At 48.3% G+C, this 17941-nt stretch overlaps 1 protein-coding gene across 1 annotated transcript; it reads left to right on the forward strand.

Annotated features, from left to right (window-relative positions):
- Positions 1–71: 71 nt before the first annotated feature.
- LOC121602600 lies at positions 72–17941 on the forward strand. Its single transcript, XM_041931354.1, is given in 9 exon segments — positions 72–195; positions 12393–12821; positions 12896–13789; positions 13859–14077; positions 14541–16127; positions 16222–16767; positions 16838–17596; positions 17599–17721; positions 17724–17941. Coding segments are annotated over 8 exon segments (4410 nt in total). The 5' UTR covers positions 72–195; positions 12393–12664; the 3' UTR covers positions 17849–17941.

Here is a 17941-nt window from a genome sequence, read left to right on the forward strand (position 1 = left end):
CCATCACCGGAGCGAACGAGAAAGCCGATGTGGTGCAGAGAAGATGAAGCTGATGATCGACTGCTGACAAATGCTTCCGCCGTCACGGAGCCCTCGTGCTTATCGTGACCGGACTGCTCTGTCTCCAGATTACCACTAGTGATAGTACACCGTTAGAGGATAGCAATAGTAGTAGTGGCAGTATTAGTAGTAGTGGTAAGTACAGCTTCCGTTGAATGCACATGATTCAGTGAGAAGTTTATTCTGCTTAGTATTGGTACATATTCGACTTGTTTTGAGCTGAAAAACGACTCTACCAATATTCAGTTCATGAGCATTAATCCTTTCAAGTTTTCGCATTTGACTGGAGCGCTTCAAAAACAGCGTTTAACAATCAGCATCCATCTTTTCGCCTTTGACAATTCGAAAACACTGCCAGCCGTACCAACAATGTGGAAGCAAATTGAATTGAAGTTTATCTGATTCCGTTGTGCGCGGAGCCACCGTCTGCGAGAGGTCGTAGTGTTTGAATGTGCGCCCTGTGTCGTATCAGAAAATCGGTGCAAAACAATGCCAATGTCGTAACTTTTCCACGCTTCTCCAACCATACCGCACCGCCCGCAGGATCCGCACCGTTACGTGTGACTCCCGGCAATGATAAGGCGCTACCATCACGCAAGGAAAGGCGTTGTACGGCGCAGTTTCTTTGGCAAAATGGTGTGCAAAACGCGCCAAACGGAAGCATCCGCCCGAAAATGCTGCTGCTGGGCTCGTGTGCGCCTTATCTCGCCCACCGGCCTTATGTGCGATTGGTGTGTGCGTTTTGTATGTATTTGACGGGGGTGTTGTTTTTTTTTGTTTCGTCAGTTCCGTTGTCGAGGACAGTTTTTGTAAGGTTTTGTGGTAGAGTGTAATTGACGATACGCACCGTTTGGTTTGCGATAACGGCAATGGCCCTGACAACATTCGGCCTCCACCACCAAACCGACCGCGAAAAGAGTCACCGCCTCGTGCCGAGTGTCGTTAAATACTGCAAAAAGTTTTGTGTTTGGGTTTTTTTTTCTTTTCTCTGCGGGTTTGGCTTTTCTTATTCTACACAAAACCGAAAAGTACACTAATGAGTTCGGGCAAGTCACAAACCGAATTTTCCATCTTATGGCCTCGGTAGATTTCGCTGTGGATAGAAATGGGTCGTCGTTTTTTTTTTCTTCGTTTGTTGTTCTACTACTGGACGGAGAGCTTCTAATGGCATTTTTTATCCAACAGTTGACCCTGTCTCTTACGCTGGGCCGAAAAGGGCGAACATAGCGAATAACAATTTATCAGATCATAAACACAAACTTCGGCCCATGAGTCGGTGGCACAATCGATCCGGTTCGTGCAAACTTTGTTACTTTTCCACTGGAACCGTTTTCTTTGCTTTGCATGCTGTTGAGAAACATAAAGTTATTAGAATTTTCTGAAGTTTGCTCAAGCCGCTGGCGAATGGTTAGCGGAAAAATGATTTTGGAAAAGTTATCAGCTTTGTTGTGTTTAATTTTGCCCATGTTTCGGTTGGTACATGTTAAGAAATTGAAAAGTTTGCTCTTCACACTTAAAATGTCAAGCTAGTAACATAAGTAGACCTAATAAACGAGCATTCTGTATTATATGATAAGTTCGAGTTTTCATAAGAATAAAACATTTATCCAATATTATCTCTTTGTATAATTACTTGAAATTGAATTAATTGTATATTTATAATCCTCGTGACTAGATATTTAAATTTATTTGTCGTATAATATAATGTTTAGTATTATTGAGATAAATCAAGTGATTAAAAATATTTACTTTTTACCAAAAAGTGTGCCGTATAAAACATCAAATTGTTTGCATCGAGTATTTTCTATCGCTTCGCTAAAAAAAGGAAATCAAAAACAAAAAAACAAAAAACACTCAAAAACAATATTTAAATTCGTAAACAATTGCGCATCAACCTTACATACACACACTCACAATACAATTCGTAACGTCTCGTTGGTTGGCGTTATTCAACCGTGACCGCCTTGGCATGCTTTTCAAGCTAACCGTATGGAGGTAAGCGCCGGAGGCCTAAAGTGGAAGACATATAAATCAGCCACACTCTTCACTGCCCCGTTGGATCATCTTGTTGAATTGCACCCTACCTTTTGACTATCGGCACGGAACCTTGATCGGTCGCTCGATCGAATCCTGATGTGCAATCAACCGCAAATGTAGATAAAAATTCATCCAAAACGACGACACCAAAACCAGAAAGCCAAGCAACAAACACATATCATCATATCAACGAGAAAGAAATCAAAAACACATCGGAAATCCGGAAGTGGCACTGTCACTCGGCCAAAGCAGAAAAGAAAACCCGTTTCGGCAAACGCTCCAAGGTCCGGTTTGAGCCACGAGATTCGATTTCACGCCGCCGTTCGAGGGTGAAAGTGAACCCGTGCGCGCCTCCTTCTCCTCGGGGAGAAAGTTGGATACGTCCCGTTGGATCCGTTTCTTGTTCAATCACTCTATTGCTTCTCGTCTGTGTTTGTGTGCGCCGTGGCTTCCCACTCTACTGTGTTTGGCTACTATGGGGCATCATTGGAAAGGAAAAGAAGATGACGACATTGTGGTGCTGAGTCAGTGCAAGAAGAGATAGAGAGCAAGAGTATAACAAACACATGAACCGTTGGGAATTTTTACCCCATGTGAGCGTGGTTGTGTACATGCACAGTGCACATGACGATGGTATACATGCGCTCTACTACTTGCTGCACATACAAGAAACGGGGCACAGTGGTGGTGCCTATGATGATGTACGAAACACATACACAGTTAGTGCAAGAAAACAATGAAGGAAAGGAAAAAGACGCCCCTTTACGATTTGACTTCCTTCGTGGGGACTCGTTTTTTTATGCAAAGTAAATAGTTGAAACATTCATGCTAGCTCCAGCCAAGTATCATGGGGGAAGAGTCACTTTCTCCTCGCACATGCCGTACTTGTACGCGTTTTGACCTCGATCGATTGTATGCTAATAAGGTACCCCAAAGGAAGCATCGTGCCCCTCGTGGAGGAAGGGTGGAGGAGAACCATTGCCTTTTGCATAGATAACAGCTGGACAGCACCGTTGCCCATTAGCAAGCGCCACCGAGTCTACCAATAAATCTTTCCAACACGCCCGGCCGCCGATACGTTTGCCAGTCCGCAAGAACGGTTTTTCGGCCCGGGATGACGTCGAAGACCCGGGAAAAGGGTACGAAAGTTTTTCGCTACCAATCCGCAATAATGGCACGCAACTCGGAACTCGGTCAGCGTGAAGCAAACGAGCCCGTCGGGCCGAGCAAGCAATGGCACAATAAGCGATTTTATTCTTCCCAGTTTGTTGTTTGTTTTCTACCAGTTTTCCACCAGCTAACGATTAAAACACGCTACGTTTTAACGAACCCATCCACACACCGGGTAAGCAGCATGGTGGCATAAATGGCCGCATTAAGCAGAGAGTGTTTACCCGGAATTGCGATGATACCGGTGCATACCCTTGCCGGCTGGACTGGAGGGTTCGTCGCTTGTTCCCGTTTTCCAACCGCCATGAGCGTAAAGTCACTCAGGTGTAAAAAATGGTCACTGAACAAAACGTGGAAGAAAAAACAATTACCCTTGCTCCGCGGGCCGTGCGAGAGAGAAAATATGCCACAATGTAGGTGTGCAATCAGTTGAACTATTGTTTCATGGGTATGATGGGTGTGTATGTGTGTCTTTTTACTTAATCGCGAGCGGGACTGTGTTTACAATCAGCTTTACTAGACCGTCACTCTAATCGACATTGAAACGGCCTCGTTCCCATCGAACACACTGCAATGCGCCTCCGGAAATGTTTGCTTCATTTTCCAAACGGTGCCACTGGACGAACACTCAGAATCCTCGCTTGGTCAAATCGGCAATCGAGGTCAGTAGTCAGCCACATGGGCCACAGCCCACACAAAACCGAGCAAAGCGAACGCGATGTCGATGCATTACGACGCTCCAGGGAGATGGAAAGAAGGATGGCCATTTCACTAATCAATCAGCGATACGAGCCGGGACAGAACAGTTTTGCAGTTGAATTAGTGGTTTGCTGCTAGACTATTTTAAGCTCAACCATCGGAGACATCGGGCCACTCCGTGAAGCGCGACGTGTATTCCGGGTTCCGCCGCTACCAAGAGTGATTGATTATTGGCGATCAACACACGATGGGGCAGCTCGAGGTGGTGCTGGGTATTGGGTGGAAAATATTATAGGTTTCGCTAGTGACCAGCCGAGCGGATAGAAAACATCAAATCGCTTTTCTCGACCCAAAACCTGCCGACAGTCTGGAGGAGGAAACGAACCTAGAGGGAAACTTATTGTTTGCTACCATTTGTAGAGACACTGTTGTGTGATATTTTATATTACGCTCAACTCCATGTGGCGTTGACCTACTTTCACAACAGAGTGCGATTGCTTTGTAAAAGTCAAAATGTGTGTTATCATTTCGCCACTATCGATATTGAAGGCGGGAAATAAATGTTGCAAAAGACGATATGACAATTGTACAGAGTGACTTTGATTTGATACCAAGCTTTCACAACATTTTGCAAAATGTAGGTTAGTTTGCTACAACGTTCAATTGTTTTTTTTTTTTTTTTTTTTTTTCATGGTCTCTTTGTGCCAATTGGCCTCATTTCTCTATTTAATCAGTAAATAAATCTCATCCTAAATGTAACATCATTCTTTGCAAGTAATTTGTGAGCTGAATTCGTGCTTAAAAAATCGATGGATTAGTTATATCATGAAGCATGTTAGCAATTCTCATGCATTTATGGGAAATTAAACATATAATTCTCCCTTCCGATTTTGAATAATATTTTGTATTGCAATAAAAACCACAATTTTCGCCTAATTTCCCTTTCCCTTTTCCTCCTAAACAAGACATTCTTCTAACGTACATGGCGTTTTTGTCAGGTCATTAACCGATAACAATCTCCCGGAAAGTGAAAAACACACCAGCACCACTCCCTTTAAAACTTGGAAAAAGAAATTTTTAAATTACTCTGCCTTCTTCCATCCTGGCTTGGGCTTAATTGCTCCCGGTCACGAAAAAAAGATGCAATCGAAACGAAATACCCATCGGGCACCCGTTATTACGCTCACATCTTTAATCGTGCGAACAGCTTCCGCTTTGCTGAGATCCGTCCCAGGAGCTCTCGCCCTCGCTCCAACTCTTTCTCCCTTGCTCTCACGTGGTAACTTTCAATTTCTGTCAAATTAAACATACACGCTCGCGCATCGTATGGTTCGGCATATTGAACTGTACACGAGCTTTGTTTGATGTGTGGAAAATGAAACGCATCTGACGCACCGTAGTGACTCACCCACTCATGGCTTTCGTTCAACGTAGTCGTCGTCGTCGTCGTCGTAGCCGCCTGAGCCGCCGATAGCCGAAACGCACGTGCGGGAGCATACTAATGGGCAAAATCCATCATAAATGCCGCACGCTACGCGTCAACATCGCGCACCGTGTACGCAAAACCGACCTTGGCTTGTTTGGTTCCGCTAGTCCGCCTTCCAAGAGCAGCGCAAGAAGGCAGCGAGAAGAACGGCCAAACAATTGCGTGTCACGTTAGCAACAGTGTTTCGCTTTTTTTCTTTGAGCGTTTCTTTGGTTCGCTTGCTGTTTCATTATTTTCCATCCATAATTAACACCCCACTTCCGGGGGGCGTCAGGCATGCAGGGGTGCTAAAATTGGCAACCGAACCTCGAAGGGCCATAGAAACTGAAGGAGGTAGGGAAAATGACTTATGACACGGTGGCATGCACGCCCTCAGCAAAAACGTCCGGCTCAAGGACCCTTAAAGTAATGAGAGAAAATTAAAAACACTTCAAAACAAGCGAACCTGCTGCTCCACCTGCCTTGCCACGTTAGGGTGGGCCCCGTTGGATGCGTTTCATAGTTTGTGCAAAGTTTTTGCCGTTCCAGAGCAAACGTGCACTCGCGTGGAATGCAAATGCACAGGTTGCATATTGTTGTTGTTCGCAGTCCGGTCCGGTTGCATGCCTTCGCGGAGCTTTACTTGATGACTAGGTAATTTGCTCGCTTTTTAGCAACAAAGTACAGAAGAGGTTCAAAGACAATGATTAATTTAGATGCATATAGCTAAAATTGCAACAGTTTAAAAAGAATTGAAACTTATTCCCTGCCGAAATATTGGCATTAGAAATCTTGCCGAACAGTCCGTTCATCCCAGTTATCAATAGCCCATTCACTTAATCAACTATTTCAATTATTTGCTGACGCTGTAATTAAGTGTGTGTGTGTGTGTGTGTGTGTGTGCTTTTAAATTACCACTCAAATGAATGTCACTTCCAAGAAGAGCCGGAACGGCACTATGAACGCGCTATGATACACCAACGTTAGGGTGGTGTCACCCTTCGAGATCCTTCCACCGTAGTGGGTCGTCGGTGGAGAAGAGAAGTCAGGGTGGTTGAAAGCGGGGAAGCATTTTTAATTATCACATCGCAATACCGATTCGCTTTCCGTACACACACACCTTCCCTTTCGCATAGCTCGTTTGGGAAGGGCCTCCTTTACGGACCTTATCGCTGGGCGCGGTTTCGCTTTGTATGGCGCACAGCTATCCTTCGCACGTACACCCAGCTCACACAAATGTTGCTATCAGTTGTGTATGGTATGGATTCGTAATAAGCGAAGGGCACCAATTCGAGGTTGATTTGTACTGTCGATTGTGACAATGAGTCCACAAAAACAAACACACACACACATTAATAAATTCAGCTCCTAAAATTTAGCTCTCACTGTCATATAAAGCCAGTGCAGCTCGGATCGGCCTGCGCACCTCATCCAACCGCCACCACCCCAAACCAAACCGAATGCAGCGACGCGCAACGGATGACATCAACCCGCGGATTGACTGCGTCGAATTCCTTCGCAAATGCCTCCCCTCCCTACACTACCCGTGTGTCTGGTCTCCCGCCCCTGGGCACCGCCTGGGTTTTTGTTTCTGCGCGCGTTATGAAATCATCACCAGCGCGAGCTTTTTCCATTAAGTTTCTTTTCTTCGACTGAGCAGTTCGCGCAACTGAAACGGGGATGTGTGTGTGTGTGTGTGTGTGTTGGCCATCGGGGTGAAACGGGGCGGACGCGGGCTGTCGCGTCAATCATTGCCGCATTGCGTAACATCACGAGGCCATTTCGCGATCACAGGTTGCTATCGAGGCAGCACAACGGCAATGGTTGTGCCGTTTTAGCGGCAGCCCCTTTGTGTGCGAAGCGCGCTGAAGAGACACACAGTGCTTTGTCGTTAAAATAATATGCAGATTGCTTCTGCGCTTTTTTTCTTCTTATTCATTTCATGAAATGGGAAGCTTTGGTGCAGATCTTTCCCCGGAAGCTGGTCGGTATTTCCGCACTGCAAAGCTTTTCTCTTCACACGTTGCCTTTTACTCGAGCAAAGCCATCCCCGGGTGCACGCAATCAGCGTTAGTGCTGCTTTGAGTGGGATGGCATTATCCTTCCTGGCGCATTCTTGCCAACAATGGTTACGTGTTTTTAAATGGATGAATTGGAATCGGTACGGTGCAGCGATCGCTTTAAAGCAGCACCCAATCCATCAGATTCAATACACCTGGGGGCTGTGTGGATCAACTTTTCTCACCATATTTACCGTCAAACTATTCCGAAAATGCATCGTTGTTTGTTCCAATCCCTCCTCCCCACCAATCTCGACGACGATGGACGATGTTGGCGATGCGGCAAAGGATAAATATGTAATTGAATTTCTTCAAGGTAAAGGACAACTTTTCGCCCAGTTTGCTTCACTCGATTCAAAGCTGCCGATTCCATATTGCCTCGGCAAAAGTTTTCCACTGCCACAGAGTACCGCAGTGTGTAGGTGTGTGTGTGTATAAAGTTTTTGCAGGAGACACACTGCACAGGGATTTTCCTTTGCCAACACAAAGGACAAAACTTTGGAACAATACCAGTGTTCAGTAAGTGAGCAGTCAAGAGACGTTTTCAGCTCAGTGCGCCAGTCCCGATTACCATGCCTAAACACAGACTCACTATCGTAACATGGAACATAACTACGGCCAGATAGACAAACGTTATTTTACAGACAAAGACTAGATTTACGTTCGGTAAAATCACTTTCGTTTGTTTGAAATTTGTCACTCCCCTAAAAGCCACCCGCCGCCGCCGCTCGTTCGACAGGATCGTAAAATAGTGATAACATTTACATCACATCCCATAACCGTGAAAAATGTCATCAAAAGCGTTTGTGGACGAGTTCGTCTCATCTCACACTAGCAACCATAACAACGGTGGGAGGTAAAGTGGATGGGTTTGGCAGTTGAAAGCATCCTCGGCGAGATGCGTTTCATGCAAAGTGAGCCTCCAATAAACCCTGGGATGTAGAAAATTGACGTGCCCGGTTTCGGAGACAAAGCCCTTTTCTTGTTGCTTGGAGCTTAATGCTTCTCAGCATGCCATTTTCTTTTGAGCTTTTTTGCTGCTGCTACTGCGCTGCTGTTGTTCCATCATGGTATGAGCTTCATAAACGCGAGAGTGCTTGTCATTGTTGCCGTCTTGTTAACCTTTTGTGGCGACTAAGGATACGTTTTTTTCCTCTTTTTCGTGGTGAGCATCAGTAAGTGATTAAGTTTTTCATTTCATTCTTCTGTTTTTTTTTTTTTGCCAACCGACTTTGCACGGAACGAAACTTTCAATAGAAGTTCGTACATCATTTAAGCTTATTATAGAACCGGTTTAGCAAAATTGCACTTCGAAATAACCGGCCCCAGTTTGTGGAAATTGTGCTAAGCCGAGCCACCTTCACCGAAGGTAAGGAGGGAACTTTTTCTTTTTCAATTTTTAAACTTTCTTGAAGTTAGGCGAATTGACAAAAATCTACTCTCGCCTTACCATAGGACCGCTCGAAGGTTCAACTTTCGGCCCACAATCCCATGCTTGAGGGAAACAAAACGCAACACTACCTGTTTTCTCATCGTGCTTTCGGGAGATTCCGCGGAAGTGACGAAACTGACGAACGACAAACGTCCATCAAACCACGGTACTTGAGCTTAAACTCCACTTCGTTTGCAATTTTGGATTTTCACCACAAAATTAACACTGCCACTTCTTGGATGGGACGGAATCAGAGGGTGGTTGCGGCTCCGGTCGTCGACATCCACACTTTTCGCCGACCGTCCACGGAGTTAAAGGTGGTCCGCCTTTAACGCTCTAGGATAATAGCCGCTTAATCGTTGCACTTTCGCTAGCATCATTCGCGGCAACGGGTCCACACTGAAGGTGAACACGGTGGATGGAACGGGGACAACGTTGACCACTGGTCGGCCACACAGTGAACTTTCCATTTTTAGATACCGACTTCAGCAGTGGTTGTAATGATGTTGGTTGGTGATGATGACGATGCTTCGTAGCTGTTTGTGCTTCTATTCGGTTATTCGTGTGCAGTTTTGTTTTGTTTAATGTTAGAAGAAAAAATCACAGAAAGAAAGTAATCACATTATCCAGTGCCTGTAAAAAGGGCGTTGTGCAATAGCAAAAAAAAACTGCTCGGACGCCTCGGCAGTTGCAGTGGCGATGGCAATTTGTTTCATAAGATACTTTAGTTTTGACCAACTTTGTACGGTTCATCGGCCCCCAAATTGCTATGTATTGGAAAGCTCAAATGCTTATAAGCCGGGCACTTTTATCGAGGAAGTCCATGGGGACAGCAAGTAAATATGTAGCAATATGTACATTCTCACTTTTGATCGCATATTTCAAAGTTTACCGCTTTTTGATAGTTCCTGGTTTCCGCTGCAAACATTTGACAAATTTCAATCCACACAGAAGAAATTGTTCAATCACAAATGGCACGTATGCAGCAGTGAATGTGGAAATTTAATCGCATTTTACGTCCAACTATGCACCAACTTTCCATCCACCTTTCGAGCCGCTAAAGTCCGCTCAAGAATTCGTTCGCTTCGGCAACCTCTTCCATTAGCGAAAATCTGAATGCAATTAGGTACTTTCTCGCCTGCACCGGTAATTGAACATTCCGGAATTCAACTCACATTCTGGAATGACGTTGGGCTGGACAATGTTCCGAGTGCCGAAATCTGTATCTGCTCTGTCGAAAAGTGAGTGGCGTTAGCGTTCATTCTAGGTAAAAGGCTTCATTTTACAATAGCTTCCGAAATTCGACAACTCTACCGGAGGACTTCGAAGCGTCTTTGGCACGAGCACAACATGGCGCAAAACAATGCCACCGGTGTGAGCCGGAGCGTATCGTTCAGCTACGCATATTTAACATTCCTGCTCACTATACTGTCTACCTACCTCGGATGACGACACCCTCGGGGACGACCTTCGGCAAGAAGCAACTAGCAGGTTTTGTCTCAATCGAAGATTTATGCAAATTATCCACACCTCAATTCAGCGAATGTTTGCTTCGGGTCAGAAGATGTCTTGGCTTCCGACATTTGGCTCGTCGGAGCCTGACGATGATCCGTCGCTATAGCTAATATGAAAAGTTTTAAGATCCGCATCATCCGTGAAATACGCTAATGCAGTAACAAAGAAAAACTCCTTATCGTACGATTCAATTTTGGAAATATTATAGAATCTATGTTGTAGGCCAACTTGATAACAGAGTCGTGGAAGTATTATCGATTTTTTCACTCGACTTTTACACCCATCCATGAGAAGCCTTAATCACGTTCAAGGCTGCCATCGAAGTGCGTCTTCGCTGCTTAAAACCACTCAACATTGCTGTGTGCGAGACGTGATGCCAGAGCGAAGTAGTACCACAACAGGACGTTCCGGGTTTGTGCAAACCTACCTTGAAGACGGAGTGTGGTGTGTACACTATACAGTGCCTGGTGTTAACCGGTAGCGCAAACACCCTGCATCCTCATGTGCTTCGGGAATAGCTCGAGACGCTGGTGTCAAATTTGTTCACCAATGCGTGCACCAATGCGTGCACCATCGGACTGACCGGTCGGTCGGTGGGTAGTTTTGTTGCTTGACCGGCCGGTTTTGGTTGCAGTTTTGCAACGGTGAATGGAGCAAACTGGCCGCCTGGATGTGAAGCAGAGCTGGCACACCAAAACAGGTTTTGGCTGACACACTCGCCGCAACCAAACAACCGAAAAGCATCGAAAGGTCTTGCTCGTCCAATTAGCTGATAATAATCAGGTGTGCGAGAGTGCCTGCGTGTGTGTTTCACTGGATGTTTGTGTGCTTGTGGATACGCAGCTGGTTTCGTATTGTAAAATGAGTCCTGTAAAGTTGTTCACCTGCCGCAATCACACACATAAGAGGACACTAGTGTTAATTCGTAAATATTCATTCATATGAAACTTCAGTGACGAGTGATCCTTGAATCTCGAGTCAAGTCTATAAAGATTCATTATTTTAACTAAAAATTTAAGAATATCAAGAGATTTATGAATATTAAAAGTGTCAACATTTGTATTATCTATCACACGTGTAGATGGGATCTTCAGACAACTGAGCTCGTTCACAAGAAATGCATTGATCAACCCTAACGTAGCACTCACGAATCGAGCCGTCACGACTCGAGACACGAAAAAGAGGCCAAATTTGCAATCAATGCACAAAAACACACTAAAGCGAGTAAGACAGCGAAACGAAATGATTAGGATTATTGTAAAGTCTATTCGAATCACTTATCGATGCACGTCATTGCAATCGAGAGCCTAAGAAAGAGGGACACCTTTCGGCAATGATTCGTAAGCCATTAGATTTAGCCAATTGATAAAGATTCATCAATCTCTAAAGATTCCTGGGGGATTCATAAATCTCCAAAGACTAGCTAATCTTTAAAAGATTTATTAACCTTTGAATATTGGTTAGGGCGATAAGATTCATAAATCTTTGAAGATTGTTTGCCGCGAGATGATTCATAAATATTTGTTTCTCTCTCTCTCTCTCTTGTTGGCTTTATTATTAAAAATTATTCTCAAGTATGCTCGGTCCCTGACCGCAGCCTTCCATGCATGTACTCCATCTTCAACAGGTCTTGCTTCACTTGATGCAGCAATCGAGCTCACTGTACTCCCCTGCAAATCTTTGATTATTCCCGAATCTCATAGTTTGATATTTGCATTCAATGATCCACTCTGAAGATTCGTTCAGATTAATGATTCTGCATCAGTTTTACCCATATTTGTAGCACACCGGTCTATAAGCACATAGCGCAAATGAAGTAGCTTTTAATTTTGTTTATACACCTTGGATCCTTTGCTTTATGTCAATACCTAGGATAAATTAAATTTAAATCAATACCTAGCATAAATCATAAATAAAGTACTCATCCGACATTTCGTCTCATCTCATCCACCAGAAACGCTAGAATTAACCGCATGTCAACATTTGCGGCGGGCGGAGGCGCGTCGCGCCAAGTCATTAGGCGATAGTCTGTTGCAAACAGTCCGGATACCACGATGCACCGCTCTCGGTGACTTCGAACCGGTGCAGTGCTCCAATGAGCTGAACGGAACCGAATGCTGGTGCGTGGATGAGTACGGCGTGGAGATTACGGGCAGCAGGCGCAGCCACGCGGACGATGTCAATTGTACGCGGGTGGAAAACCACTGCCAGGCATCCAGCTGTCGCATGTTCTGTCCGGCCGGGTTCGCCAAGGACCTGGCGTCCGGCTGTCCCATCTGTCGCTGCCGCGATCCGTGCGAGGACATCCAATGCCCCCGGGGTCAGCAGTGCGAACCGCAGGAGGTCCAGTGCAAGACCGAACCCTGTCCACCGATTCCGACGTGTAAGTGTTGTGTCGACGTGCTTGCCGTCCGGTGGTCTGATGACGTTAACGTTTTTGATTTGGTGCATTTACAGGTCGTAAGGCGCGCAGTCTGAATGACCTATGCCCGGCTGGACAACCTCTAGCAATCACGGGCACTATTCGTCCCTTCCTGTGTGGAACGGATCCGGGCAAACCGAGCTGTCCCCCGCTGTACCGCTGCTTGGTGCAGGGCGGCAACGATTATGGCGTGTGCTGTCCGGCCTCGCTGCAGTTCGAGAAGCCAGGCAGCTGCCCGCGGGCGAACGAAATCGAATCGACGGACAGTGCCGGCTTCCTGTGCGGGACGCCCTGCAGCCACGATCTCGAGTGCCCGCAGATGCAGAAGTGCTGTCAGTCGGATGGGTGTGGGCGCAACTGTCAACAGCCGCACAACGTCACGGTCTGCCATCAGGCACGCATGCTGTCCGAACTGCTGTCGGTGAATGAGCGCGAAGGTCGCGGGTATGTGCCGCAGTGCGACGGTCCTGGCGGCAGCTTCTCCACGCGCCAATGCTCCCGCAATGGGTTGGTATGCTGGTGTGTGGACCCGAAAACGGGCAACAAGCTGAAGGGAACGATGGGCGCGGCGGCCACAGTGAGCTGCGAGGCGGTAGAGAATATGATCGGAGGGCGTAGTGGTGGGCGCAGTGTGGACGGTGGCGCACAAACCCTCTGTGACCACAATATCTGCGCGGCGGTGTGCGAGTACGGCTTCAAGAACGACCACAACGGATGTCCGACGTGCGAGTGCTCGGAACCGTGCGAAGGCTACCTTTGCCCCGCCGGGTCCCACTGCGAGGTGGCAAAGGATCCCAAGTGTGAGGCATACTCCGGCCTTTGCTCGTCCGAGCCTGTCTGCAAACCCGACCTGGTGTACTCGAACCCGTGCGAAATCGGTACCCCACTAGCGGACAACGTTACCGGCGAGCTGCTGTTCTGCCATATGGGTAAGTGCGAGAGATCTGGTGTCCAAGAGAGGTCCTATTATAATCGATTGTTTTTTATCGTTTCGACAGATCGTCCCAAGAGTCGTGAGTATCAAAGCCGCACCTTTTTCGATGATGATGAGCAGGACGAGGAGGTAAACGGGCGCAAACGATCGATGTCAAATACAATCGTGTGCCCGATCGAGACGCACGAGTGTCGCAAGCTGCACGGCGAGTCGCGCAGCGTCTGCTGTCCTTTGGTGGTCGAAGGTGAAGACGACGAAGCGGCGGAAGAACGTCAGCAAACAAGTAAGTTCAGGCAGGCATGATGTTGGACAGTAAGCTTGTATTATCGTGTCAATCGACCAAGACAATCATACCAAGAGAAATTAATTTTGTAAGGGTTTATTATACGTGTTTCTATTGCCTTTGAAGACAATTACTGCCTCATGTCGTTGTACAGTGTTTGCAGTCCATTCTATTCTTGAATTTGGTAGTGTTGTTTGGTGTTCAAATCAGGTGTGACCAACAGGCCTTAACTCAAGATTCCGTTGAGATCTTCTTTCCTTGGTGCAGACGATCGCGTAATAGAATTGTGTGTTACTAACATAACCTAGGTTCATCAGTAGAGATTCGTGTTTCTATGTTTCTGACAGATGTTAAGGCAGAGATTTCGTTATTAACGTTAATGTCGTTTGATTATCAGAAATAAGTTATTTAGACACACTGCTCGATAGCGTAAAATAAATCACTGTTCTCTTCTATTGTACAGTGTGCGAATATCTGCGCGACTTTTCCGACCGGATGGAAGGCACGGTGGAGGGAATGGAGCTTGCCCTACCGGCTCCGTCCTGCACATCGGACGGCGGCTATCAGGCGATGCAGTGCGTGACGCGCAAAACGAAGGTCAAACTGTCGGAGCAGCGCAAATACATCGAGCAGAACAGTATCCGGCGGATGAGAAAGCTACTGGAAGATGCATCAGCCGCGGGTCTAGCGCTAACGTCCACGACCACATCATCCGCTGCTACGGAAGTGGAGGTCAGCTCGGTAAACACCCCGGCCGGTCGTGTGCGCCGTGCCGCTAATCCCGCGCCGGACAGTACACTCAAACTGTTGCCCGTTCATAGCGCGGATCAGATGATCGCGGGCGAGGTCGCTGGCATCTTGCCTGGCTACCCGGGTGTTCAGGCACGCTCTGCCAAGATCATCGATTTCAACCGACTGGAATCGAAGAATGGAAACGCCAATCTGGACAAGCCGGAAATTAAACCTTCGACGCTGCTGAAGCGTCCGCTTGTGGTGCCGACCCTGCCCACACCCGTGCAGGAACAGCTGGTGGAAGTCGAGATCGAGGAGTGCTGGTGTGTCGATGGTTTCGGCACGGAAATACCCAAAACGCGCGGATTCAACGCCACCGGCAAGAGTTGCGAGGCAGTGCGTGAATCGCTGGGCTGTCTGGATCTGACGTGCCGCATGGGCTGCGACTATGGGTTCGTGCTGGATCCGGATACGCAGTGTCCTTCCTGCGAGTGTCGCGATCCTTGCGATAGCGTCCACTGCCCGGACGGACAAGAGTGTCGCTCGGTGGAGGTATCCTGCGAGGGCGAGTACTGTCCGCCCGTGCCGGCTTGCTTCCCCAAGAAGCCCGGCCAGTGTCCGTTTCTGGTGCCGCCCGGTTCGGAGAACTCCGAGTCCGACTCGTGCGAGTACGAGTGTCGCACCGATGCGCACTGCGACGGGTCAAAGCGCTGCTGCTCGAACGGATGCGGCACCCAGTGCGTGGAACCGCAGCTAAAGACGGCCTGTCAGCATCTGCAAACGATTCAGCTGCACCAAGCGTCCGAACTGGGCGTTCCACCAAAGCAGAAGTACATCGCACAGTGTGACATCGACGGCAGCTTCCGGACGATACAGTGCGGCCCTGGCAATGTTTGCTGGTGTGTGGACGAGTTCGGTAACGAGAAGAGCGGCACCCGCACGAACAATGGCCAACCGAACTGTGAGCTGTTCCCGAAAACCGAATGTCCACTGCTAAAGTGCCGACCGTGCGAGTACGGGTACAGGATTGATGTGAACGGCTGCAAGACCTGCGATTGTCGGGATCCGTGCGGTGAGATCTCGTGTCCACGGGGCGAGGAGTGCCAGCTCATCCAGGTGGAATGTATCTCGGTACCGTGTCCCAAGATGCCTATCTGCGTGCCGATTCGCGAGTCCGTCTGTCCTGAGGGACTGCCGTTGCGTTCTAGCGGACGGGAGATTGTGTGTGGACCGCAAACCGATGCCGACACGTGTCCCTCGACGCACATCTGTCAGCTAAATCCGATCAGCAACCGAGGCGTATGCTGTGGCAAGACCCGTACGTACCTCGTTGTAGCTCTAGCTTGATCATGCTGTCCGTACATGATTATCTAACAAACTTGTCTTTATCCTTCCACGACCCTTCCCCGCAGGAGATGTTTGCTTCGAGTCGATCGATCAGAGCTGCTTGCAGGTGGCCGAATCGGGCGCGGAAAGCAACGAGCTCGACAGTATCACTCGGTGGCGTTTCAGCCCGCGACTGAACAAATGTGTCCCGGTCACGTTACCACGCGGTGTCTTCTGCCAATCGAAAAACCTTTTCCACAGTGAGCAGGCATGCAATGGCGTGTGTCCGGTGCTGTCGCAATGCGAGCGACTACGGTTAAAGAACGCGATGGCGGCTAAACGGGCCGGCCAGCCTAACACTTGGTTTCAGCCACGCTGCGACCCGGAGACGGGCTTCTGGAGTCCGGTGCAGTGTTTGGGATCGATGGCAGATACGACGAACGCGTCGAACGGAACGAACGGAACTGCGCCCGCCATTGCCGAACCACCGGCCCCGGTTGGGGTGTGCTGGTGCGCAGATAAGAAGGGTGCCCCGGTGAAGGGCTCACTTACGAAGGGCTCCGAACCGAAGTGCAGCAGTCGTCAGGCGCGACGACGTGGTGACTCAGTTGAAACATCCTCAAGTGATCCAGGTTAGTATAGTTAGTATAGTAATTTACTCACAACCCACATTATCCACACATTAACTATCTATCCTACAAGTGATGGAAGAACTGATCCGCCAGATCACGTTCCTGGTGGACGAAAACAACTACCTGGTGGACGAGGACCTTGAACCCGTACAGCCCGTGTCCGTGGCCAGTTCCAACTATGCCCCCGAGCCGCGCTACATCGGATCGGTGTCCTCCGCCACTGAGAAGGTGATCGAGCTGGCACGCACTGCCGAGAGCCGCAACTATATTAGCGAAAATGGAGCCGAACCGATCGCCAAGCGGCTGAGTGCATCGGCCACACGCTGCCAAGCCCTGCAAATGGCTGCTTCCTTCCCCGTGGCCTGCGATACGGCCGGCTCGTTCGAACCGATGCAGTGCAACGGGGATACGTGCTGGTGTGTTGATGCGGCCGGTAACCAACTGCCTCTGTCCAGCACCTTCAAGCGTGGTCAGCGATCCTGTATCTTCACACCGATCGATGTGGTTGAGATCGAGCTGCGATTAAACAACATGCATCCGCAACGACCGCTGCTGCACGTGTACGAAACGTTGCGCACCGAGCTGTCCATGCTGGTTGGCAGCATTTATGACAACTACCGGGTGCAGGAGAACGCCGACGGAAGCGTGACGCTGCGGTTCGATCTGATTGAAAGCACCAAGGTCGATGATGCGTACGCGATCGAGGAAATGGTGCGCGATGGATCGTTTGCGCTGTACCATGGTCAGCTTATAGCGGACATGACGCAGTCGCGATTTGCGCACCGCATCTCGGTCGGTCTTCCACTAGCCCAGCCATCGTCCGGCATACCGAGAACACGTTCCAGACGATCGTGTTCGTGCTGGCGACGGCTTCCGCCTTCCTAGTCGCCATCTTCGTGGTGTTTGTGATGCTTAAGCGGGGCCGCAGCACCAAGACCAAGCACTACTCCAACGGGAGAAAATCTTCGCCATCGGTGCGGACAAGTATGTCGACTATAGCTCACCCATTTTTGTGCTCAGTGCCAACGATAGCAAATCCATTCAGCAGCAGCATCAACAGCCACAGAGTCATTCCGACTAATCCTCTTCCTTGTTCAATCGCAACCGATGACATGTCGGTAAATAAGCGATCCCACAAGTCAAAACTTAGCGTATGGTCGTGTTTTACGTATTC

Source organism: Anopheles merus, unplaced genomic scaffold (genome assembly GCF_017562075.2).
Source record: "Anopheles merus strain MAF unplaced genomic scaffold, AmerM5.1 LNR4000529, whole genome shotgun sequence".
Lineage (NCBI taxonomy): Eukaryota > Metazoa > Arthropoda > Insecta > Diptera > Culicidae > Anopheles > Anopheles merus.